Source organism: Phocoena phocoena, chromosome 10 (assembly GCF_963924675.1).
Source record: "Phocoena phocoena chromosome 10, mPhoPho1.1, whole genome shotgun sequence".
Lineage (NCBI taxonomy): Eukaryota > Metazoa > Chordata > Mammalia > Artiodactyla > Phocoenidae > Phocoena > Phocoena phocoena.
In genome coordinates, this window is record NC_089228.1 from 38,843,075 (window position 1) to 38,867,924 (window position 24,850).

A 24,850-nucleotide genomic window follows, 5' to 3' on the forward strand; every position below is an offset into this window, starting at 1 on the left:
CTGGTCCTGGGTTGTATAGGTTCACTTTGTGTTAACAGTTGACTCTCTTTGGGATTCCTGACCCATCCTCTAGCATCGTCTTGGAAATGGTTTATCCACCTTTTGTACTGAAGTGTGCTCTGTCCTAGTAACCGTAGTCCTGGCCACCATGTAGCTGTAGCTCAGATCTCTGTCTCTCACAGAGACCTGCCGCTGAAGTTGCTCTCTTGTGTGATTGACACAGGTACGAGGTCTGCAGCACTTCCACAGACGGCTCTGAATGTGTCACGCTTCCAGTGTACTTCAGGGAAAGGAAATCCAGGCCATCGAGCACTTCCACTGGGGCAGTGCTATATGGACAGCCACTGCTGGTTTCTGTCCCCAAGTACAAGCTCACCCTCGAGTCTTTGTACCAGGCTGTTTGTGAGCGTATCAGGTTGGTGGTAGGAATGTGATTTGCTTGTTATCTAAAATAAGATAGGGCCTAGTAAGAGTGACTGCCCCTGCAGAGTGCCAGTGTTGACCCCGTGTGCTCACTTCTGTTAGAAATGTAGTTGTGTCGGCCCCTGGGAGGGCCAGGGCAGGTGCTATCGGGACAGAACATCTGGCACATCTGAAGCACCATGACAACGAACACCTAAGCCTCTTCTAGTTCCTGGAATCATGTCTTCGCACCTGTCAGTCACCTGCTTGAGGGAGTGTATAGTGCTTTGATGGCATTTTGTATTTGAATGTAATTTCTGAACTACTACACTATCATTCTGAACCTGATAATTAACATTACTGGGAAATATTTTTTTAAATGATGGTGCCATGCATCGTTTATCAGAGATTTGAAACAGACTTTCTCAGAGTCTGTTCAGTGCCCTGGTAGTTAAACTTCTTATCTCATAGGTTCCTCTCAATTTCTTGAAGTGTTAAGCCATCACATGAATTTTAAGGCCCTTTTATTTACGTAAATTGCTTTGTGAATAGCTGAATATATAAATCAGGAACTACTTCACGCTGAGTAGTGGAGAAAAATTGGTAAAGGATACAACTAACAAACAATTTCTTTCTTCTTTTCAAGCCGCTATATAAAACAACCTTTGCCTGATGAGTCTGGCAGCTTGCCCTTGGAGCTGGGGGCCTGCAGTGGCTCCAGGGGTAGCTGTGAAGGTGAGCGTACGCCACACCGTGGGGCTGTGACTGACCAAATCCCTCCCAACTTCCCTCTTCTTCCAAAGGTGTTGTATACATGGGTGAGGGAGGCTCTGAGGCGGGGTTGGGGGCTCTGCCTAGAGAGCAGACCTGGAAGCCCTGTCTGCACCACTTCACTCTGCCAGAGCCCATTGTCCAACTTTGACACCTTGTGTAATCTTAGGCGTGGAAGCTGGGTTTCACCTCAGGGAGACTAAGCATAATAGGACTGAGTGACTTGCCCGAGGTCATGTAGCAGAGTCAGGATTTGATTCTGACCTGTTGGGATTGCTGAGTACACTTGGCTGCCTTCACAACCTGGCTTGTGTCTGTAGAGCTTTTGTCTTGGCCCTTACCCATCACCATGGTCCAGCAGCCGCCCCTGGGGAGGACAGATGTCCTGCCCAGCCAGGCAAAAGGCAGAGACAGGTTGGTTCTCTTGGCCTTTCTTTCTTTCTACCCAGGAAGCCACAGGTGGTAGCTGGCTCTGGACAGCTCCTGATGTCGGAGTGAGGAGCCACAGTTGGAAAAGCAGTAGGATAGACTTGTTGCAAGAAACCCAGAGCCCTCACCATCCTTCTGTGGCCTAGTGCTCACAAGCCCATCTGTGACTATGGAGCTGTGTCTAACGTGCACTGTGGCTGTCATCCTTCTTTTGGGGGCCTGCGTGACTGACTAGGTGGCTTTATTCCTATAAAACCAGGAATGTCCTCCAGTTCTTATGCTTTGTGAATAGCTGAATATATATTCCCAGTTGAAAATTCAAATGCCCAATTTTTCACAGAACTAGAACAAAAAATTTTGCAATTTGTATGGAAACACAAAAGACCCCGAATAGCCAAAGCAATCTTGAGAACGAAAAAAGGAGCTGGAGGAATCAGGCTCCCTGACTTCAGACTATACTACAAAGCTACAGTAATCAAGACAGTATGGTACTGGCACAAAAACAGAAAGATAGATCAATGGAACAGGATAGAAAGCCCAGAGATAAACCCACGCACATATGGACACCTTATCTTTGATAAAGGTGGCAGGAATGTACAGTGGAGAAAGGACAGCCTCTTCAATAAATGGTGCTGGGAAAACTGGACAGGTACATGTAAAAGTATGAGATTAGATCACTCCCTAACACCATACACAAAAATAAGCTCAAAATGGATTAAAGACCTAAATGTAAGGCCAGAAACTATCAAACTCTTAGAGGAAAACATAGGCAGAACACTCTATGACATAAATCACAGCAAGATCCTTTCTGACCCACCTCCTAGAGTAATGGAAATAAAAACAAAAATAAGCAAATGGGACCTAATGAAACTTAAAAGCTTTTGCACAGCAAAGGAAACCATAATCAAAACCAAAAGACAACCCTCAGAATGGGAGAAAATATTTGCAGATGAAGCAACTGACAAAGGATTAATCTCCAAAATTTACAAGCAGCTCATGCAGCTCAATAACAAAAAAACAAACAACCCAATCCAAAAATGGGCAGAAGACCTAAATAGACATTTCTCCAAAGAAGATATACAGAATGCCAACAAACACATGAAAGAATGCTCAACATCATTAATCATTAGAGAAATGCAAATCAAAACTACAATGAGATATCATCTCACACCAGTCAGAATGGCCATCATCAAAAAATCTAGAAACAATAAATGCTGGAGAGGGTGTGGAGAAAAGGGAACCCTCTTGCACTGCTGGTGGGAATGTGAATTGGTTCAACCACTATGGAGAACAGTATGGAGGTTCCTTAAAAAACTACAAATAGAATTACCATATGACCCAGCAATCCCACTACTGGGCATATACCCTGAGAAAACCAAAATTCAAAAAGAGTCATGTACCAAAATGTTCATTGCAGCTCTATTTACAATAGCCCGGAGATGGAAACAACCTAAGCGCCCATCATCGGATGAATGGATAAAGAAGATGTGGCACGTATATACAATGGAATATTACTCAGCCTTAAAAAGAAATGAAATTGAGCTATTTGTAATGAGATGGATAGACCTAGAGTCTGTCATTCAGAGTGAAGTAAGTCAGAAAGAAAAAGACAAATACCGTATGCTAACACATATATATGGAATTTAAGGGAAAAAAAATGTCATGAAGAACCTAGGGGTAAGACAGTAATAAAGACGCAGACCTACTGGAGAACGGACTTGAGGATATGGGGAGGGGGAAGGGTGAGCTTTGACAGGGTGAGAGAGAGTCGTGGACATATACACACTAACAAACGTAGTAAGGTAGATAGCTAGTGGGAAGCAGCCACATAGCACAGGGAGATCAGCTCGGTGCTTTGTGACCGCCTGGAGGGGTGGGATAGGGAGGGTGGGAGGGAGGGAGACTCAAGAGGGAAGACATATGGGAACATATGTATATGTATAACTGATTCACTTTGTTATAAAGCAGAAACTAACACACCATTGTAAAGCAATTATACCCCAATAAAGATGTTTAAAAAAAAAAAAGAAAATTCAAATGCCCAGATTTCTGCAAGACATGCCTGGTCCTGGAAAGTGAGAATTGACATTAAAAATAATGACCAGGGGCTTCCCTGGTGGCACAGTGGTTGAAAGTCTGCCTGCCGATGCAGGGGACACAGGTTCGTGCCCTGGTCCGGGAAGATCCCACATTCCGCGAGCGGCTAGGCCCATGAGCCATGGCCGCTGAGCCTGTGCTCCGCAACGGGAGAGGCCACAACACTGAGAGGCCCACGTACCTCAAAAAAATAAATAAATAAAAAAATAATGACCAGAAGGCTCTGTCCTGAAGGGATATTCCAAATTGTTGGTATTTTAGGTTGAGTATTATAGTTGTACTCCTGTTCTTGCCCAGAATATCATGTTCTCCTCCCACGAGGGATGAACAGGAGTGTATTTTGTGCACAGGTCCCACAAGCAGACATGTTGGAGCTGTAGTGGTAGTCTCTGAGCAGACCTTGGGTGACCTGTGGGTTCTTAGTGCTCTGGAACTTGAGGCACTGTGATTCCCAGCTTGAGGTGTGGGGCAGACCTCAAAAAGTCACTTCATCTCTCTTAACCTTGGTTTACCTATCTGCAAAATGGGATGATGATAACGGCTTCACAGAGTTGAGGTTACTGTTTAATGAGATAGTGTGGTTAGAGTATCTGGCACATAATAGATGCTCAGTTAATAACAGCATCATGTCAGTATTTGCTATTGTTACAATTAGCCTAGTTTCTTAGACATTCCATCTGTCAGTCTCTTGTTCAGTCTCTTGTTCTCACTGCCTTCTTTTGAATTCCATAAGTGAGCCTTGGTGCGCAGACTTCAAATCTTGTTTAATGTTGAAATAATTCTAACCTCTTTACTGCCATGGCTCCTTGTTAGGCCTGTGGTGGCTGTCTCCTGCTGATTCTCTGAGTGTCTTGGGCAGGGCAATGTTTCACTTGTCAGTCTGAGAGCAGAGCAGGCTTACCTGGGCGTAAAAGGGGCAGTGCCACTGCTTCAGGAGTGAAGTGAGCTAATTGAGAAAGGAACCTCTGTGAGAGCTGAGGCTGGCAGTCTTATGCACACTGGCTGTTTCAGAGTCCTGCTCATGGGGACTCATGTCACACTGTCATCCATGGCTGTGATGTTCCTGTGGCCTGACAGGAAACTGTGCTGCATTGTCCTGGGCCCAACTTGTCCTTCCTCGTGACAACTCCTGAGACGCAGTCTTTGAAAGAGGATTTTTTTTTTAAAACTTATTTTTTGGCTGCTTTGGGTCTTCGTTGCTGCACATGGGCTTTCTCTAGTTGCAGCGAGCGGGTGCTACTCTTCGTTGCAGTGTGCATGCTTTTCATTGCAGTGGGTTCTCTTGTTGCGGAGCACAGGCTCTAGAGCGCAGGCTTAGTAGTTGTGGCGCACAAGCTTAGTTGCTCCGTGACATGTGGGATCTTCCCGGACCAGGGCTCAAACCTGTGTCCCTTGCATTGGCAGGTGTATTCTTAACCACTGTGCCACCAGGGAAGTCCCTGAAAGACGATTCTTATGTAGAATATACATCTTCCTTTCCTCAGTTTCCATTTCTATTGCTATTTCCCCAAATATATAAACTTCATATTTTGAATCTTCCCTCGTTACTTTTTTTTTTTTTTTTTTTTTTGGCTGCGCTGTGCACCTTGTGGGATCTTAGTTCCCCGACCAGATATTGAACCTGGGCCGCCGGCAGTAGAAGCACAAAGTCCTGACCACTGGACTGCCAGGGAATTCCCTTCCCCTGTTACTTTTACATCACCTTTTGGAGTTGTCCCCATCTTTGTTGAAATTACTTATTTGATACCTTAACTTTCCCCTTTGACTGCCCAACAACAAAAATTATGATGAGCATGATCATGGATTTTTTTATTGCAGCCACATATACCAACCAGTTCTCTGGAAACACCTGGGAAATTTACTCATCACCATATGTCTCTAGAATGCCTCTTTAAATTTCTTTTTTTAATATAAATTTATTTATTTTATTTATTTATTTTTGGCTGCATTGGGTCTTTGCTGCTGCATGCAGGCTTTATCTAGTTGCGGCGAGCGGGGGCTACTCTTTGTTGCAGTGCACAGGCTTCTCATTGCACTGGCTTCTCTTGTTGCGGAGCATGGGCTCTAGGCACACGGGCTTCAGTAGTTGTGGCACACAGGCTCAGTAGTTGTGGTGCACAGGCTTAGTTGCTCCGTGGCATGTGGGATCTTCCCGGACCAGGGATCAAACCCATGTCCCCTGCATTGGCAGGTGGATTCTTAACCACTGTGCCACCAGGGAAGTCCCTAGAATGCCTCTTAAAACTTTTTATTTTTCCCCTGATTGCGTGGCTTGCAGGATCTTAGTTCCCCAGCCAGGGATTGAAGCCAGGTCCATGGCAGTGAAAGCGCTGAGTCCTAACCACTGGACTGCCAGGGAACTCCCCCCTCTTCAAACTCTTGAAACTCAGCAATCTCAAATGAATAAAGAGAAAAAAGGAGGGGAGGATCCTGTGTGCTGTGTTCCTTGGGGCCCATCATGGTGCCTGCACCTGAGAGACATGCAGTAAATACTTGTTGAAGGGACAGTCATCATGTTTCTTGTGGAGGAACTGAAGACCTTTACTTAGTATATGTGTTCATTATCATATTTAAAGTTTTACTTTTAAATTGTTTCTTACCAGCTGATCTTCTTGAGTATTGAGTATGGGTTTAATTTTGGTCCTTTTTTCTCTGTGCCTAATGATCAAGTTGAAAGAGTCAGACTATGTGGGATGAAGCCCAGTAAAGTACCAAGTGGTGAGGGCCCCAAATTTAGGGCTGGCAGAACTGCTGACTCACTTTTACCTTCTGGTGACTCCTTGAACCTCTCTGGGCCTCTCTGTCCTCATCGTGGAATAGCTGTGCCCACTTGCCTGCTTACCAGGTTGTGGGGATGTCACATGTGAATTTAAGTGCCTTGTAGATGCAAAGGGGTGGATGTAGTTTGACACACACAGGACTGAATCTGGAAGGAAGCACCACAGTTAGGTATGAAATAAAAATTGCAGCATTGAAATGGTGGCAAATTACATACATGTTATTTTTCATTTGTATGCTAGGAGAAGACGAAGAAGAAATGGAGCATCAGGAAGAAGGCAGAGAGCAGCTTTCAGAAACAGAGGACAGTGGGGAGGATGAGCTGGGAAGTGACCATGGCGAGACCACCCAAAAGAAGCTCAAAGGCCGGCCCTGCCCAAAAAGGCTTTTTACCTTCTGCCTTGTGAACTCCTATGGCACAGCCGACCTAAATTCCCTTGCAGCTGATGGGAAACTGCTTAAACTCAACTGTAAGCACTTTCTCTGACCTTTCAAACTGGGCTTTTGGGGACTTAGGATCTATTGGAAAATCCTTGCACTTAGCACTCACTGACTGCACTGAGCTTTCATCATCTCATAGTGTGGCTCCAGGAACAGACACTTGTGTGATCCTTGGCTTAAAGCTCCCTAAAGACTGTTTCAGAGACATGACACCCCTCCGCACTTTCCCTTGGCCTTCTTGTCAGGCTTTTCTCTTCCTTCCTTGATGACTTCAGAAGGAAACGAGCTCTCCCTCCACTCCCACCATCCTTCAGGACTTTTGTTCTGGTTGATAACACTTCTTGTGGCCCTCCTAGGTGGCAGCATTTCCCCAAACTTATGAGAATAAATGCATATTTCTTTTGTTCCATGAGAATACTCATGAAATGTGACCCATCTAGAGAATGGTCATGGATTTCACAGGCTGTTACCTGGAGCCTGTCATGGCGACTGCTGTACAGATGGGAAGGGGCATCCACACGGGATGTGTGTTGTGCGTGAAAAGCAACATGTGGACAGTGAAGATGCCTACCCTGGGTCGGGAGGGGAGCTGCAAAAGCATCTCTTGTGTCTTTTTGCTTCCTTCATTGGAGAAGAGATTTGCTAGATGTCTTCTAGTTTGCTAGCTTGCTTCCCTTTTTAAATAATTACCTGAAAAGAGTTTTTTAAACAGCTTTATTGAGATGGTTTTGGATCTCTCTTGCCTTTTTGCAGCTCCATTCCCTCCGTGCGGCTTCTTGTCTTTAGTGTAATGCCTTGCAAATTCTAGCTCCCTTTTTTTTTTTGATTTATTTATTTGAATTTATTTATTTTTGGCTGCTTTGGGTCTTCGTTGCTGTGTGCGGGCTTTCTCTAGTTGCAGCAAACAGGGGCTACTCTTCGTTGTGGTGCGTGGGCTTCTCATTGCAGTGGCTTCTCTTGTTGCAGAGCACGGGCTCCAGTAGTTGTGGCACAAGGGCTCAGTAGTTGTGGCTCACAGGCCCTAGAGTGCAGGCTCAGTAGTTATGGCACACAGGCTTAGTAGCTCCACAGCATGTGGGATCTTCCCGGACCAGGGCTCAAACCCGTGTCCCCTGCATTGGCAGGCAGATTCTTAACCACTGTGACACCAGGGGAAGTCCCTAGCCCCATTCTTGAACCCTGGTCTTTGACTCCTCAACTCAGTCTTTTGTTCTCCTCCCCTGCCCCCCCATGCTATGGCCCAGAAAATGCCTCCAGGCGATAAGCTGGGGCCATGTAGGCATCACCTTATTTTTTGCCTTCTCTCAGGGATCTCACTCTTGCTGTGCCTAATATTCAGTGTCTGAAAACAGTTGTTTCCTCTATTTTGTCAGGTTTTCTTGTGGTTTAAGGCAAGAGGAGAAATCTGGCCACTGTTGCTCCATCTTGACCTGTGCCCTTTCAGAATTCTATGTAGTTAGTGCCTTTAAAGTGTGTAGCGTTGAGGAAATCTTTGCCAAAGGATTTGGGGGCCCAGGGATTCAGAGTTGGCTGGCTCAAGGCAGAGCATCGCTCTTGGCAATGGCTGTTGATGGGTGAGCAGGTGTTGATGGCGTAGCCTGAGTGTGGTCCTTCTCACTCTTGTCACCTGAGGAGCCTCTACTGTTGCTGGCCATTCAGTAGTGAGTGACACTTTGGTCCTCCTCCACAGCTCGATCCACACTAGCCATCGATTGGGATAGTGAGACCCGGAGCCGTTATTACGATGAGCAGGAATCTGAGGTAGGTCACTCGGCATTCTTGGTCAGGGGTATGTGCTGGTTTCTGCTTCGGGTGGGTCTCTCTCACCAGTTCCCCAACAGTAGCAAGGTATGTTTTAGACCAAGAATGAAAAGCACTTAAAGATTTTGTCATTACATGTTCAGAGGCTCCAGAAAGTACGTTATATTCCAGGCGTGAGAGCTCGTGAGGTTGTGGCTGAGCCTGGTAAGATTTTGTTTCCTCAGCAGACCTCAGCATTTTGTTCCTCACAGACCTACGAGAAGCACGTCAGCATGTTGCAGCCTCAGAAGAAAAAGAAGACAGCAGTGGCCCTGAGAGACTGCATCGAGCTCTTCACTACCATGGAGACCCTTGGGGAGCATGACCCCTGGTATGCAGCTCCCACCTCTGGGCAGGGGCACCCAGGTACCCTGGGACTGAGATCTGCTGGGGCCATCTATGTACACAAAAACCCTTTGTATTTGGATGTGTCACTTTTTTACATGGCTGACCCTACAACACAGGTTTTTCTGTGTGAATTGTGTTTTCCAGACTAGGACAGCCATCACCCTCTTTTAGAAGGTGGCTTAGAGACCTCCCTGCCCAGAAGCAGTCATGCTGAGTACAAGAAAGGATGTTATGGGATTGCCTCCATGCTTGAAAGCCCAGGCGGCACTGGCCCCCTGCCTCCCCACTAAGTGGAGGTTTCTCTTTTCAGGTACTGTCCCAACTGTAAGAAGCATCAACAGGCCACAAAGAAGTTTGACCTGTGGTCCTTGCCGAAGATTCTGGTGGTCCACCTCAAACGCTTCTCCTACAATAGATACTGGAGGGACAAACTTGATACAGTTGTGGAATTCCCAGTCAGGTGCGTCCCTGGGCTGCACTGTTATTTTTGGGAAAATTAAAAAACAGGCAGACAATCTGGACACTGATTGGCAGAGTGTTTTGCTGCCAAAGACTTTTCTGCGTTAAGGTGTGTGTGTTGCTAGGCTCTGAGAAGTTAGACTTTGGCTCACTTCCCCTCCGTGTCTGTAGGGAAAGGACTCTAGTAGAAGCACTTCCTCTCTCGAGTCCCTTACGCAGCCTAACTGAACTGGTCTTCCCATCTGTCATTGGTCCCAGGGAGCCCAGGCTCAGTAGAGCAGCACAAGGACATGCTGTACCTCGTTAATGCAGGGGCACAAGGAACCAGAGAGTAATCTGCTGGGGAGAGTTGGATTTTTGGGGGTGCAGATCCACCACAGTCCTGTCCCTGGGGCAGGGACTGAGACTGGCTGTCTACTAGTGTCCTCTTAGGCCCCAGGGTACAGAGTATAAGTGACACAGGCAAGTCAGTCAACAAGGTAGGAGTCCCCCCACAATATGCAGATTTAAAAATGCTTTTTGGGGGATGGGGGATGGGTAGATAGTTACATGAAGTATAGACATGTCAACGGGAGGACCTAGGTGGTGGGTGTATACATGTTTGTTGTAAAATTCTTTTTTTCTGTATGTTTGAAATTTTCAAAATAAAACATTAGGGAAAAAAGCTTTTGGGGGCCTATTTTGGTATTTAGCTTAAATTTTTATGGCACTAATTAGTAATTCTGATAGTAACAGCCATTTTTACAAAGTTGCTGCAGCCCTCGTGTCTGCCCAGAGCCGCCTTTGACATTTGGTCTCGGCTAAGGCTTCTCTTTTCCAGTCTGAACATGTCAGTGGTCAGAACAAGACCCCAGGGCTCCTTCTGTCTGGACTGTTCATTCGTTCCTTCTGCACTTAGTTTCTGAGGGCCTCCCTGTGTTATAGCCTGTTGCATGAAAGGGGTTGCTGGGTTGCTCTGAATTCTTTCTCTGAGTTTAATGTATTAAAGGGTTATTTTTGTTTTCTTTGCTCAGAGCTCTGAACATGTCTGAGTTTGTCTGTGACCTGTCAGCAAGGCCTTATGTGTACGACCTCATTGCCGTGTCCAATCATTATGGAGCCATGGGGGTTGGCCACTGTAAGTACTGGAATCTGCTTCCTTCTGAGATGTTGAAATGCCCATGGCCAGTCATCTTTCACCAGCCTATCCCTGTGTGCCAGGCATTGCCCTAAGCACTTAACTTACACAGCTCCACGGGCCTCAGGTTGCGGGCTTTTTCCATATTGCTGCCCCTCAATTTTTCTGGTAGGATGGTGGTTCATATTCTTTAATCCAATAATCCACCTCTGGGAAACCTAAGGAAATTACTTGACTTTGGGGAAAAGCTTCATGTGCAAAGATATTCACCTACTTATAATAGTGAAAAATTAGTATTATTTATAATAGTGGAAAATTAATAATAGCATTGGTGATCAACCGTTGGCACTTCTGTCCATCGATTTCATGGACGAGTACACAGTCATTGCAAAATAAAATTAATAATAACATGGGGAAATACCCATGGTATGTTAAGGGAAAACGGCTACACAAAATTGCATCATTACAGAAAGTAGTATCACAACTACATTGAAACAAAAGACAGAGAAACTATGATAGGAGGTGGGGAAAGCCTAGGAGGAGAGAGACCAAAATGTTATTTTTTCTTTGTTCTACTTTATTTTCCAAAATTTCTATAATGTGTAGGTTTATCTTCACTTTCATACTTTTACTAGTTTATTTTGTTACTTGTTTATGGAAAGGTTTTAGTGATGTTGAAGTGAGGAGCTGGGTTTCCTCTTCTCTCTTCTATTGCATCTGCACCATGATAACTGCCACTACACCCAGTGTCAGGACCCCAAGAGATGACACCATGGGAGGTGTCAGTTCCATTTACACTCACAGTGGATTATGGAACTGCCCTAAACCCCAGTCTTCTCTTCTATACTGATAAGCTTTTTCTGTTGGCCCAACAGTCTGTTCTCCTGCCTCTCCATTCTTACCATATCACCTCTTGCCTTTAGATGGCTGCTCAGTCTCCAGCCCTCAGGTCTACATTCCAGGCCATTAGAAGAAGAGGAAAAAAGGGCATGACCTTCCCTTTTAAGCAGATCTCCCAGAAGTCCCCCTCAACTCCTCTACATACATCTCATTGGCTATCACTTGGTCACAGGGCTACCATCTAGCTGTAGGAGAGGATGGGAAATAAAAATGTGCCTGTTTGAAAATTGGGGCTCTACTGGAGTGGCTATTAGCAATCTCTGATCATATCATATACTGCAGCACTTACTCTTCTCTAACTTTTTTCTCCCCAAAGTAATTTCACTATCTATATTCATGCATACTGGACACATGTATTCATTTTTAACTTCCATTTTAGCATCTAAACACTGCTAGGGCAGGTTATTTAGCCTCTTTATGCTTCAGTTTCCTCATCCAGGTTAGGCTTCAGTTTCATCATCCAGGTTAGGCTGGTTATGTGCAGGTCCACATTGGGTCCACAGTTGGAACGCCACGATTGAGAGCCACCATTGCTATTGTTATGCCAAGCATGGACAGCGGGGACACGCCCTTAGCACCTTCTCTGTCACTTTGTCCCATGTCATCCACCACCACTTGGTGCAGTAGGCACTGCAGTGAGTAATGGTTAAACAGCTTAAAAAAAACCAGCTTGCCAAAGCCACACAGCAGGTTGAGACTGGAAACCAAATCTCCATCAGATTCTGTTGTTTCTGAGAGTCTGGGTGGAGCAGGAATTGGGTATTGCTGCTGGGATTCCTGTTGTAAACACATCCTGCTTCGAAATAGTGTAAAATCAAAACTGGAAGTGTTGGCTGTGGGAAATGCTTGCCCGGTGTGGGGAATTGTTATCCAGCCGCAGATTCTTGACTCACAGTTTTGAAGGCAGATATATTTAAGTTTTCTTGTTCACATCCCAGCTTTGCAAACCCAAACACCCAATGTGTCCCTCTCTGGGATTATCCCACAGGCTCCAGAGGCAGTGAGAGGCAGTAGTAGCCAACCATCTGCCTGGATGAAGTGGGGGAGTGTGACTTGGCATGTTTTTGAGAACTGTTGTTTTGTTTAAATCTTAAAGTATCAGCTCCTTTTAAGTATCCCCTGACTCTGGGTTATTGCTCATAGCCACCCTGAAGATTGACACTGGATTCCTCTATTTTTTGGATTAGTTTTCCAAAATTACAGTTTAAAGCCTTGGTCCCCAGCAGCTCCATTTTTACCCTTTTAGTGCTTTTTTGAGAAGGAACAGATTTTTTTTTTAACATCTTTATTGGTGTATAATTGCTTTACAATGGTGTGTTAGTTTCTGCTTTATAACAAAGTGAATCAGCTATACATATACATATATCCCCATATCTCTTCCCTCTTGCGCCTCCCTCCCTCCCACCCTCCTAGGAACAGGGTTTTTTTTAAAGGATGAGTTATCTTTTGGTTGTTAGGACACAACCCATAAATTACTTTTAATTTCAGACTCTGTTTGTTTCATGTTTTGGAATTGTGTTGCTGTTGAGTGCCACTGTAATGAGCTAGCCACATTAGCTCTCTTGGTGACCGGCTAGAGTATTCTCTTGCTTTGGCAGACACTGCGTATGCGAAGAACAAACTGAACGGGAAATGGTATTACTTTGATGATAGCAGTGTGTCCCTGGCCTCCGAGGATCAAATAGTGGTGAGTAGGCCCTAATACCTGGTTCCCACTCTTACCTTTAGGGATTAGAGCTGGGAAAAGTCTTCCGGGCTAGTTGGTTATTTAGTCATCCTGCTGGGACAGTGGAAGCAAGGTGTGGTAGAGAAAGAGTTGGCTGCCATTCCTTATGGGACCCTTCCTAAATGAGATGCTCAACTCTCCTCGGGGTCTGTCACAAGGCCTTTCCCCACTCCCTGGGGAGGGTCAGCATGAGCCAGCCTCAGGTAGAAGGGTTTTCACAGTCACTTCAGTGTGTGGCTGCACAGGGCAAGACGGCGGATCCCTGAGAGTGGTGTGTTTTGAACAGAGAGAAAAGCTGTGGGGGAATGGGTGATTTTTCCAACCAGTGAATGGATGTTGCCCCTCTTGTGTTTTAGACGAAAGCAGCTTATGTGCTGTTTTACCAGCGGCGAGATGATGAGTTGTATAAGACGACTTCACTCAGTTTTCCTGGATCCTTTGATGGAGGGACGAGACCAGGCAGCTTACATCAGGGCATGGGGGATGATGAGACTTGCAGCATGGACACCAACTGATGCTGCCTCAGTGACCCTGCACCACAGCACCGGTGCAGTCCCTCAGGAGAACACCTTTGACACTGAAGACTTGCTAGTGTTCCGTCTAAAAACCGGATGAGGAAATTCTTTTATGAAGAAAAAAAAAAAAAAGGGTTATAAGGGTTATGTTAGGAGGCTGAATTATTTTTCTTTTTATACAGGTGGTGAGAAATTTCTGTAAAACCTCGTGGAGCTGCAAAGTAGGGGTCGGGGGTGGGGCACATAATGGAGTATGTCTGATGGATTCCAGAGAACGGAGAGGAACACACTGTCATTGAGTTTGGTGTGGCCATGAAGACCTGCCACAGGCTGGTGAATGATTACTGTTCCCCCCAGTAGTCTGCCCACAGTAAATGAAGCCTCGACTAAATGATGTCATCCCCTTCTCCCTTGCTGTGCACTGAGATGGGTTTATAATACCCTAAAAATTAGCCACCAAAGCCCATTTCTGTTTCCCTTTGTGTCATCTTGGAATATCCAGCTTTCTTCTCCCTAATGAAATGAAGATGCTTGGTGTTGGGGTTTCCTGCCCCTCTGTCTCCTGTGGAACCTAGCAGTTCTGTTATGTCCCCCAGCATCCTTGATGAATTGATACCCCTCTGGCACTTTTATTAGATATCACTTGGAAGTTGGTACACTAAACCGCTGGGTACTGGGGTCGCGTCCAGTCGTTTCTCTCCTTGTTGGCTCGAGAATGGGAACCTTCCTGGGCTTGGGAAGGGCTCCCGTTCTCGCTGCTGACTTCGGTTAGAAGTGAGATCCCCGCCCCTCCAGACGATTTTCTTTCGGTGGTCTGGCCTCCGCATGCCTGCCCGGCCGCACTCCCAGGGCCGTTGTCTTTGTCGCGGGGAGGCCTGAGACCACTGTCCCCTCCGTGCGTGGGGCCCTTGCTCCCCCTTGCGTTGGTTCAAAGAACAAGGTCATCTGGGCTTTTCTTGTCTGACCTTTAACCTGAGCCGTGGGGGTTGGGTCTGTCAGTCGCGGGCACACGCGATCGATGAGGACGTGCGCGACGACCGTTGGTAGGGGCGGTGGTGCGGGAGCGCCGGCTGCTCGGTGAGGACCCGGCAGTGAGGTCTCCGCTCGGGAGCTGGCCGCTGGGTGGGGCCGGGCTGGAGCCTGCGACCGAAGGGGCTGCGGGCTGGGATGAGGGGCCTGGAGCCGGGGGAGGGGGGGTGGTTCCGGCTCCATTGCCGATTCCTCCCTCCCGGAGAACCGCGGGCCGCACCTGACCCCACGGAGGAAAAAGCGCCGGGAGTGGGGGTTTCCCCGCTCTCCGACCCATGGTGTGGGTCAAACTTAAGGAAATTGTGGCAAATACTCCATTTGGGGGTGGTTTACAACCTCATCTGTAACATTATTTTCACGTTGCTGTGTGCATTTCCAGTGTATTGTATAATAAAGACATGGTCGCTTTTAGGGGAGATGTCTGAAAAACTGAGAAGATGCAGAAAGGAGCTGACTGCAGCCATTGACCGGGCCTTTGAAGGGCTCAGTCATTCCCAGGAGTGCTCAGGCATGCAGAGGCAGGAGCCGGACGCTGCGCCGCTTTCTTTCCCATTCCCCATGCACAGGCTCCTCTGCAGGAGGCACCCGCTGGCAGCCTGCTCCTCTGCGGCTCCTTTCTCTCCTGTCCCGTTTGCTCCTGGGAATGAGAGCCCTGCCTTTGCACCAAACCACGAACCCGTGAGTGCAAAGACACGTGCTCTATGCCCCAAAAGAAAACCTCTGACCAGCAAGGAAAACATATCGATGCATTCCTCGATTTTGGCACCTGAAAGACAGTTTTGGAGAGCGGCAGGAGATGGGGAGAACTGGAGAAAAGACAGTCTAAGGTGATTCCAATCTGAATAGTTTAATAGCTATAATTAGGGTTATCTCATATCTGAAAAAATTGTTGAAAATCCTAAATTGAATCCATAACACTACTCTTGCCTCCCCTCTGAAGCTCTAAGACTTTATTTGGAAAGTTTGTAAACGTTCTTCAGAAAGTGTGTGTGTGTGTGTGTGTGTGTGTGTGTGTGTGTGTGTGTGTGTTTGGTTTGAGGGGGTCTTGGATGTCTAACCAGTCATGGAAACCACTCTGCAGTACCAAAAGGGGTAGTAAATGTTAAAGAACCTAGTTTTAAAAGTCATCTTATTTTTTGTACTGCAGAAACACATATCTTAATTCCAGTGTTTTTTTCCCCAAACTGGGGAGAGGCGGATCAATGGCTGGGCCCTGACTTCACCCTTGCTTCTGCTCCCCTTCCTCACCCCAGAGCTTTTTAGGCTTTCCCTGGGATAAGGTCTTCCCTAGACCTTTTCTTCTCCCAGGTAGCTGCAAACTGCCTCATCCTAGGCACCTTGATTTGAAGCAAGGAGGACCATATGCGCTGAAACTTCAAGGTTCTACCATCTTGGTTGCTCTGTAGTCAGAGACTGAAGAAGCCGTTTAATCATTTCAGTTCTACAAATATTTGTGCTCATGTTCACAAACATTAATGGGCATTATGATGCTTTTAGTCAACTTCACTGATTAAGTGGTTCCCAGTCATCCTCTAATCACAGCATAAATGACAATTTAAAGTACAAGTGTTTGTCTTTAAGATTATCTAACACTGCATTCCCCTCCAGTATTTTCTTGAAAGAGGATCTAATCCCTCACCTTTTTCTTTTCACCTGGGGGCTGCAGGAAAGATATGGAGAAAGATTTGAAGGTTAAGTCAAACATGCCACTCAGCAGTTCTAGCCAAGAGGTCACAAAGGATTTGCTTGACATGATCGGTGAGTACAGAGGGCTGGTCCATCCTCTCTCTGGAAGGATAGGTTCTTCACACAGGCCCTTGAGTCAGCAAGCATCTTATAAAAAAAAATTCTTATTTCTTTTCCACTGGCTTGTTAGATTTGTTTTGCTCACAGCAGAGAGCCTTCATGGAGCTGATAACCTGGGGGAGTTACACATCCGTCAAGTCATTTCATAAATGTACAGTTAGAGTGAATCCTTGGAGGCCAGGGACAGCAGCCCCTGTTGGTGGATGAGCTTAGATGTGAAGGAAACAGGACATAGGCAGAGATGGGGGTAGGGGTAGAGGAGAGTAGTCCAGCTGGGGGGGCATTAATACAAGATTAGAAGAAAAGTTAGAAGCCAAAAACTCCCCTATAATTCCACCATCCACCACAAAGGCAGCCACTGTTAACACAGTGCTGTATACCCTGTCATAGATACTTTTTCTACACACACATCTGTATATTCTGTGTGTGGACTGTGTTTTTTTAAAAGCTATTTTATTTTTAGCTTTTTTTTTTCTCATTTTTTGGCCACGCCGCACAGCATGTGGGATCTTAGTTCCGCGATCAGGGATCGAACCCGTGCTCCCTGCACTGGAAGCTCAGAGTCTTAACCTCTGGACCGCCAGGGAAGTCCCAGCAGGCAGCATTTTGATTACCCAAAAGATCCCATTTTTCTCACACTGTGTCTTGTGCCCACAGGTCAGGTAGTAGTTTCTTGAGGGCTAGAACAAACACATGCATCTCTGTATCCTCCCACTTAAACCCTCCTTGGAAACCAAGGAGATGGTTGGGGCTCAATAAATACCTGAGCTAGGAAGGGGGGCATCAAGCCCATGTTAGAATGTGGCAGCCTGCCAGCCCCGGGGACAGGAACACCGGCTTTCTAGAGTCCTCGGAAATGGCCGCCCATTTGTGGTTTTTAACTTGTGCCTGAAATGTCTTAAGAAATCTCTCACTGGAATTGTAATGCTGAATGTTTTTATTTTTAAGACCATACAGGCATCCAAACTATTGAAGAATTGGCTGGAAAACTAGAATTTGAAAATGAGTTGAACCGTGTGTGTGGTTGCTGTGAAGATTCGCCCTTCAAGGCGGAAGCCTGGGCCCTGCTGGTGGACGAGAGCCCTCAGGAAGCCTCGGATGCAGACCCTGGCGGCCTCAAGCAGGCTTTCTATGATCACAATATCGTGGAGACTGTTCTGGACTTGGAAGAGGACTACAATTTGCTGACCTCTTTTAAATACCGAATTGAGTAAGGACAGTTGACTTCAGCTTTGATTCTTTACAGCAGGAGTCTGATGTTAGGGCGTCTGTGCAGGGCAGTCACAGTTGTCATCAGGGGCCACATTCTTCAGAGGCTTGGCAGAATCTGAATTACCCCAATCTTTTTAACTTCCAGTTGTGTCCCTTCTTGAGCTGAGAGCCCAGTTTGTTTGTTTGTTTAATTCTGTTGCTCTGAAGTGTTTCTTTTTTTTTTTCACCTTTTTTTTTAACATCTTGACTGGTTTATTGATTGATGTTCAATATACCCAGAACCCAAGGCAGGTGCAGGTCTTGGGCCTCTGCTGTGTGTCTTCATGTTCTTTTCCATGGACCCCTGATAAAGTACGGGGGCCACAACCAGCATGGACTTTCTGTACCCCTGGGACCAGCCCATCCCAGGCCAGCTTAGCCTGTATGGAGGAACTGGCGTCAAGATGGACCTTGGCCCCAGACCCTCTGCCATATTTGCGCACTTTGCACACAAGGCTGCCTGTCCCCTGCACGGGCCTCATGCCCTCTTCGTGTCCAGACCCTCAATCCCTCCATCCTTGCCCCTGCCCAGCTCAAAGCCCTCTGCAAAGGCCTCCTACTTGTGTCAGAGGGGCTGGTAGCATCCCTTATTAGGTTTCCTGGGCTGGAGCCAACCCTCCACCACAGCTTGAGAGAAAGGACATCATCAGAAATTATTTGGACAGATCTCTCAAAACCATGATGTTCTTTCAGGAAACCTAATAAGCTGTTGGGCAAGGTATCATGCCTCCCAGAAGCTGAGTCTAGGAAGTGCCCGCCTCCTAGGCATAGGGGAGTATGGGGGTAAGGAGTCTGGTACAAAGCTGTTGTAAGACCCAAAACTCAAACCAAGGAGCTGGGAGGAAGTCCCAGGGGCCGAGGACCCCCCACCAGTCCATATTTTAGGCTAGTGATCCAGCATAGGGCAGGCTGCAGAGCTGGCATCACCCCTTTACTACAGGTCTGGAGATTCCTCTGGGCCCCCAGGTAGAGACCTTGCATCTACTCTGTAGCTGTGTGAGACTGGGCACTTGCCTGCCCCTGAGAACTAGCCTCCGGCCACTTCATGGGACAGGCCTCCGCTGGGGGGTAGAGGGCAGGACGGGCTAACCAGAGGCTCCTTCCAAGCCACCGTACACTCACTCCCTGCAGCAGATAATAAACATCACAGATTATGGAATTGGGGTTCACTTTCTATTCCCTGAATAGGAGAGACAGGAGCAAATAAGAAGAAATGCTCACAGCTTCTGGCCATCTGGAGGGAGAGTTGTCAGGCTACTTGATATTCAAAAAACCAGGTCTCCCAACAGTGAGTTCCAAATAATATGCCTTGATGTAGATACTCTCCCACAGAGGATGTGGGGCTTAATCCTCATCTCCCCCAACCCCTGCCTGTCACCACCCCTTGAGGATGAGCTGAACTTAGTGACTCGCTTCCAAGGAATAGAGCTGGGAAAGGGAAAGATAGTAGATTACATGGAGAAGCCTGGCAGACACCACTTAACCAAGTGATGAAGATGAGCACTACCCGTGCTGTCTGTCCTGTGCATGTCACCCACCCCTGACAGGATACGATGAGAAGGGTGCTTCATTTCCATGGTATTCCTACCAAAACCTCCCAGCCCCAATCTAATTGTGAGACAAACATCAGATGAACCCAGTTTGGGGGATATTCTACAGGATACCTGGCCAGTACTCAAGACTGTCAAGGTCATTAAAAACAAGGAAAGACTCAAAATCTGTCACAGAGCAGCGGACACCGAGGAGACACAATGACTAAATGCAGTGCGGTGTCCTGGATTGTGTCCTGGAACAGAGAGAGGACATTAATGGAAAAACGGATCAAATCTAAATACAGGCTCAAGTTTAGTTAATATGGTTATTAGTTTCTTAGTTTTGATAAGTATGCCACAGTTATGCAAGATGTTAACATTAAGAGAAGCTGGGTGAAGGATATATTTGAACTTATTGTCTTTGCAACTTTCCTGTAAATCTGAATTTATTGCAAAATTTAAGATGTATTTATTTGTTTTAAAAATGCAGTTGATCCCAAGTTTGTGAAATGTGTGTATGAGCACACATGCAGAAAACTGTTATGGAGGAACAAGGAGGGTTTAGGTCTTTTTCTTGTCTGTATTTTAAAATTTATCTGCAGCTGACATGTGTCACTTCTGTAGAAAAAAGAAATTAGAGTTGTTTTTTAAAACCCTCATCTTCAACCAGTCATGGGCATCCCTCACCAGAAACCTGCCCAGAGGTGACCTTCACAGTTTCCAGGAACTGGTGCAGGTCCAGGGCCTGCCAGTGGGCGCTCAGCAGGACCCTGACAAGGGGGTCGCCCTTCCCTGCGGGTGCTGGACCCTCAGGGCCAGAAACTCTGGGTCTCACAGAGCTGTTTCTCAGCACTCAGTGCTGGGAATGGGGATCTAGCCCTAACCCTGCAAGACTGAAATGAGAAGATTTTTCTTCTGCCTGCAGCAGAGACTGTGGCCCTTGGGAATGAGGGCGGAGCCTGGGATAGAGGTGGGGTAGGAGGGAGGGGTCAGGTTTTCCCTGGCTGGATAGACAAATATACCTCTGTTTTAGCAAAGCCTTTATGTGAAAATTCAGATTTACCAAAAGGGCTAATTCATCCTGGAATCCTTAAATGAGGAGCTTTTCCTCACTGTAGAAACACAGCTATTTAGTAAAGCAGGTGAGCCCTGAGCCTCTGGCATGCCAGTCCCAGAGTAGCTGGGGTGGCCATGTGGTCATTTCCCTGGTGACACCCACTCTTGTCTCTGCATCCCTGGCTCCCCAAGGTGCCCAAAGGACACTTTCCTGCCTTTGTCATCTGCTTCAGGGTGGCGGGCAGATGTGTGCTCCTCTGCACAGAGCAGGGGTTTGAGGAGTTAGTCTCTAGGGATTTAGCTGGAGGAATAAAAGAAGCCTGGAACATTTTTTGCCTAGAACATTTATTTTAATAAACTTGGGACCAAAGGTTTATTGGGGAGACATTGATGTTTGAGAAACTAAAAATGTTTTACGTCATTCGGTTCTCTCCCCCACAGTTCATCTTGGAAAGCCAAACAATCCCTGAATTGTTTCCGTGGAAACACCAAACCGCAATTTGGATTAGCAGAATCAAAATAGAAACAAGGCAGCTTCAAGAATAAATAGGAGCTTTGGAACCTGCTAGTCACCAACTGCCAGTTCAAGCTACAGCACAAGGCATGTGAGAAGCTGGGCCCATCCAGTTCTATAAGGAGGGGTTTCCAGGTCCCCTGGCTACATGCTGCCGGGTCAATGCCAAAGTCACTAGAAACCAGCTCTGTCTGCATACTGGTAGACTTGTAACAATACTTAATGTAGGAGCTGGTCTGTAGAAGCTAGGAGAGGCTGGGGGTCTGGAGGGAAAGTGGGGGGAAGAAGGGACAGGAAAAAGGAGAGATGAGTGAATGCCGAGTGAAGTTCCAGCAAGGAGCAGAGGCCACAGCTGAGGCCTGAGAGTACAGCAACAGTTCTTTCAAGAGGACAATTCAAGGGATTTCCCCAGTGGTCCAGTGGTTGGGACTCCGAGCTTCTACTGCAGGGGGCGCGGGTTTGATCCCTGGTCAGGGATCTAAGGTCCCACATGCCACGCAGTGTGGCGAAAAAAAAAAAGACAATTCAAGGGTGGCCAAGGGCTGGAAACAGTGACCCTATCCTCAGCCCCATCTGGATTGCAATGTTCCTCACATTCCTGTCTAGCAACACAGGTCTAGACTGGAGTCTGAATTCTTGCCAGGTAAGCTCTGGGGGCACTTGTGGTCAGTAAGCGCCTGCTTCTGTGTAGCTCCAGCCAGCACAATCAGGCATGCAAGCCTACCTTCTCATCTCTGAGTCTCAGGGTTCCCTCCCCCTACCTACTGCTCCCCTCACCAGGGGAATGGGGGAGGCATCTCCTGGCCCACCTGCCCTGGCTCCTTGGCATTCTCCTGGACCCTGCACTTCCAGTCCCAGGGAAGACTCCAAGGGGGTCAGGAGACAAGGAGGAGGGAGATAGATAACCTGGGGGAACTTTGCCCCTCACCTTTGCACCCAGGAATGTGCTGATAGGGCAGCAACACCATCCTGCCACTGGAGGAGTTGTGAGCTATTAATGATCAAAGAAATTGATGAAAAGGATTTGCAGAAGAGGCCAATCTCCCTCCTCCCTCTAACTGAGGCACAAGACGTTTAACATGGCAGTGAAGGCCAGTGAACTAGGCAAGCAAACCAGGGAGGCCACTGCACCTGATTATGGGTAGTTATTGGAAAGGCTGTCACCTAGAGACAATCTGAGACTCTGGTAATTTGCTTTCTCCCTGGAGTATGTGGGAGAACATTAATATTTTAGGTTCCAGCTAAATATTTATAGAGGGAACAAAGTTTTACTCAGGAAATGTTTGACAGTGGATTCCAGCCCTAGTGGGGAGGACTTTCCGTGCTAGACCAGTTGGAAAATGCCTGATTTGGTGAAGAGTTTTGGCCTAAGGCCTGGCATGAAAAACAATTGCAGAACTACGTTCAGCTCTTGTAGGAAACCACTATCTTTTTTGAGGGCTAAAAGTCTGTTGTTTTCTGGGCACTTTGGATGGGAGCTGGCCTGGGAGAGAGGAATGGGCATCTTATAGGAGATACGTCATCAGGACCCCTTTGAAACGTCTGAGACAAAGAAGGGAAGTTGCAAAGGGATACCAGGGAGACCCAACTTTCGGGACAGGCTGCTAGGAGCTGTTTGAAAGATAAGCAAGAAATCCCTGCTCTCAGTAAGTATTTATTAAGTGTCTACTAGTGCCAGACACTCTCCTGGATGCTGAGGATACAGTAGGGACGAGGCAGATGCTGCTCTTGCTTCTGGAGTTTATATTCTACTGTGCAATGTGGGCAAACACAAAAATACTGTATGAGAGAAATTAAAACAGGGTAAGGGAATGGGCAGTGAGTAGGGTGAGCCCCTTCAGAAGAGGAGAGGTCAGGAAAAGGCCTCTCTGTAGGTGACATTTAAATTGATACTTGAATGTTAAGACAATTAGGTGCTGCAAGTGGCTTCACTTCCATCCTCAGACTGTAACTGGAGTTGTATAGAGGGAGGAGCCCCTAGGTGGGCCCTAGGCCGGTAGACCTCCCACCACATCCACCCCTGTGTGGCTACATACATCTCTATCAGCATCCGAAGAGCCAAAAATGTTGCGTGCTCCAGGGATGTGCCTGGGCTGTGTCATGCTCACCAAATTTGGCAGGAACACAATAGTTTAAAAAAAAAAAAAAAAAGCCTTAGGAATAAAATAAGAAACAGAATATCCTTCCTGATGATTGCCAGAGACAGGCAGCATAATTTTAATTAACCCAGCCTTGTTAGGCGATAAATTTAAATTTACTGCTCATTCTACAAAAACACCCAGCTCATGTAACACTGAGTCACTCTGATCTTTGACTTTAAACAAAATTAAATACTTTTTTTTTTTTTTTTTCTTTTTTGCGGTACGCGGGCCTCTCACTGCTGTGGCCTCTCCTGTTGCGGAGCACAGGCTCCGGAAGCGCAGGCTCAGCGGCCATGGCTCACGGGCCCAGCCGCTCCACGGCATGTGGGATCTTCCCAGACTGGGGCACGAACCCGTGTACCCTGCATCGGCAGGCGGACTGTCAACCACTGCACCACCAGGGAAGCCCCAAAATGAAATACTTTTGAAGAAATACAGGATTTCATAACTCACAGCAGAATCAAAGAACAGAGGGTCCTGCTTTGGCATTTCAAAGTTGGACAAGACCCTTCAATGAGAAGGCCACAGTCATAAATACTGGTGGAGTTCTCTCAACAGGGTCTCAACTGTGAAGTAAAATGACTAAACCTTTCAACTTAGAGTAATAAAACATTTCCAAATACAGATCCCTCTGATCTACAAGCCTCATGCTAACTGCTCCACAGTCACCTGTAGTCAGTTTGGGACGGGCTGGGCTGCTTCCTCCAGTGCCGTCCTTGCACAGGCAGAGAAAACCAGCAGGGAAGGCAGTGGAGGCTGGCAGAGGGCAGGGTGAACAGATATCCAGTGAGACCCACAGGGAGAGTAGAGGCCAGGGCACCCTAAGGCAGAGCCCAAGTCTGTATTTCCTAGGCCTTGAAGAGAGAGGGCTGCTGCCATAGCCTGTGGCTGTAGACTGCAGGACGCCCTTGGTCTGGAAATGAGAGTGAAAGCACCTTAGGCTGGTTCCTGGTAGCCCTGCTGAAGGTGTCACAGGCAAATTAAACTCTCCCAGATTTTTGTGGGATACATAACCCTGAAAATAAAGAATATAAAAATGAGAAATCAGGAACCATTACTTTCTATAATGGCCCACACAGAAGCCCCATTTTCAGGAATTCCCTGGCGTTCCAGTGTGTAGGACTCAGCACTTTCACTGCCGTGGCCCAGTTTCAATCCCTGGCCAGGGAACTAAGATCCCCTGCAAGCTGTGTGGCACGGCCAAAAAAAAAAAACCCCATTTTCAACCCTGTACTGGCTTGATAATAGGCAAATTCTGGAAGCTGTCCATCCATGAGGATTTTTACTTTCATAAAAAAAAGAAAAATCAGGGCTTCCCTGGTGGCGCAGTGGTTAAGAATCCGCCTGCCAATACAGGGGACATGGGTTCGAGCCCTGGTCCAGGAAGATCCCACATGCCGTGGAGCAACTCAGCCCGTGCACCACAACTACTGAGCCTGCGCTCTAGAGCCCACGAGCCACAACTACTGAAGCCCAAGTGCCTAGAGAAGCCACCGCAATAAGAAGCCCGTGCACCGCAACGAAGACCCAACACAGCCAAAAATAAATAAAATTTAAAAAAAAAGAAAAGAAAAATCAGTTTGAGTAGGGTGTGGTTTATTCAAAATCATCTTAGGAGAAGCGTAAGGAATAAAAAGATGGTACACACCTTAAAAGTTTTATCTTTATTTTTTGATTTTTTTGTATTACAAAAGAAGTACATATATATTGCAAAAATTCAAAAACTTCAACAAGATAT

At 46.8% G+C, this 24,850-nt stretch overlaps 2 protein-coding genes across 3 annotated transcripts in view; both read left to right on the forward strand.

Moving 5' to 3' along the window:
- Positions 1 to 13,917, forward strand: part of USP4 (ubiquitin specific peptidase 4) — a 51,003-nt gene extending 37,086 nt beyond the window's left edge. Inside the window, exons 14-22 of one of the 2 annotated variants that reach the window (XM_065885635.1) lie at positions 224 to 415; positions 1,049 to 1,137; positions 6,720 to 6,947; positions 8,609 to 8,679; positions 8,931 to 9,049; positions 9,377 to 9,526; positions 10,539 to 10,642; positions 13,141 to 13,229; positions 13,625 to 13,917. In XM_065885635.1, the coding sequence (XP_065741707.1) occupies positions 224 to 415; positions 1,049 to 1,137; positions 6,720 to 6,947; positions 8,609 to 8,679; positions 8,931 to 9,049; positions 9,377 to 9,526; positions 10,539 to 10,642; positions 13,141 to 13,229; positions 13,625 to 13,783 (1,201 nt within the window). In that variant the 3' untranslated portion in view covers positions 13,784 to 13,917. The remainder of the gene's footprint in view (positions 1 to 223; positions 416 to 1,048; positions 1,138 to 6,719; positions 6,948 to 8,608; positions 8,680 to 8,930; positions 9,050 to 9,376; positions 9,527 to 10,538; positions 10,643 to 13,140; positions 13,230 to 13,624) is intronic. The other variant, XM_065885636.1, reaches the window with a different exon arrangement.
- A 1,291-nt stretch (positions 13,918 to 15,208) lies between these two features.
- On the forward strand, positions 15,209 to 18,120 carry C10H3orf62 (chromosome 10 C3orf62 homolog). Its single transcript, XM_065885741.1, has 3 exons — positions 15,209 to 15,639; positions 16,479 to 16,570; positions 17,567 to 18,120. The coding sequence occupies exons 1-3, from the start codon at positions 15,230 to 15,232 to the stop codon at positions 17,830 to 17,832; spliced, it is 768 nt and encodes a 255-aa protein (XP_065741813.1). The 5' UTR covers positions 15,209 to 15,229; the 3' UTR covers positions 17,833 to 18,120.
- Positions 18,121 to 24,850: the final 6,730 nt, after the last annotated feature.

What these genes read in the sequence shown, in the direction of transcription:
- C10H3orf62 (XM_065885741.1), top strand. Translation starts at nt 15,230, where the DNA reads ATGTCTGAAAAACTGAGAAGATGCAGAAAGGAGCTGACTGCAGCCATT. An exon ending in TGGAGAAAAGACAGTCTAAG is followed by an intron (nt 15,640 to 16,478) that starts GTGATTCCAATC and finishes TGGGGGCTGCAG; the next exon opens with GAAAGATATGGAGAAAGATT. An exon ending in GGATTTGCTTGACATGATCG is followed by an intron (nt 16,571 to 17,566) that starts GTGAGTACAGAG and finishes TTTATTTTTAAG; the next exon opens with ACCATACAGGCATCCAAACT.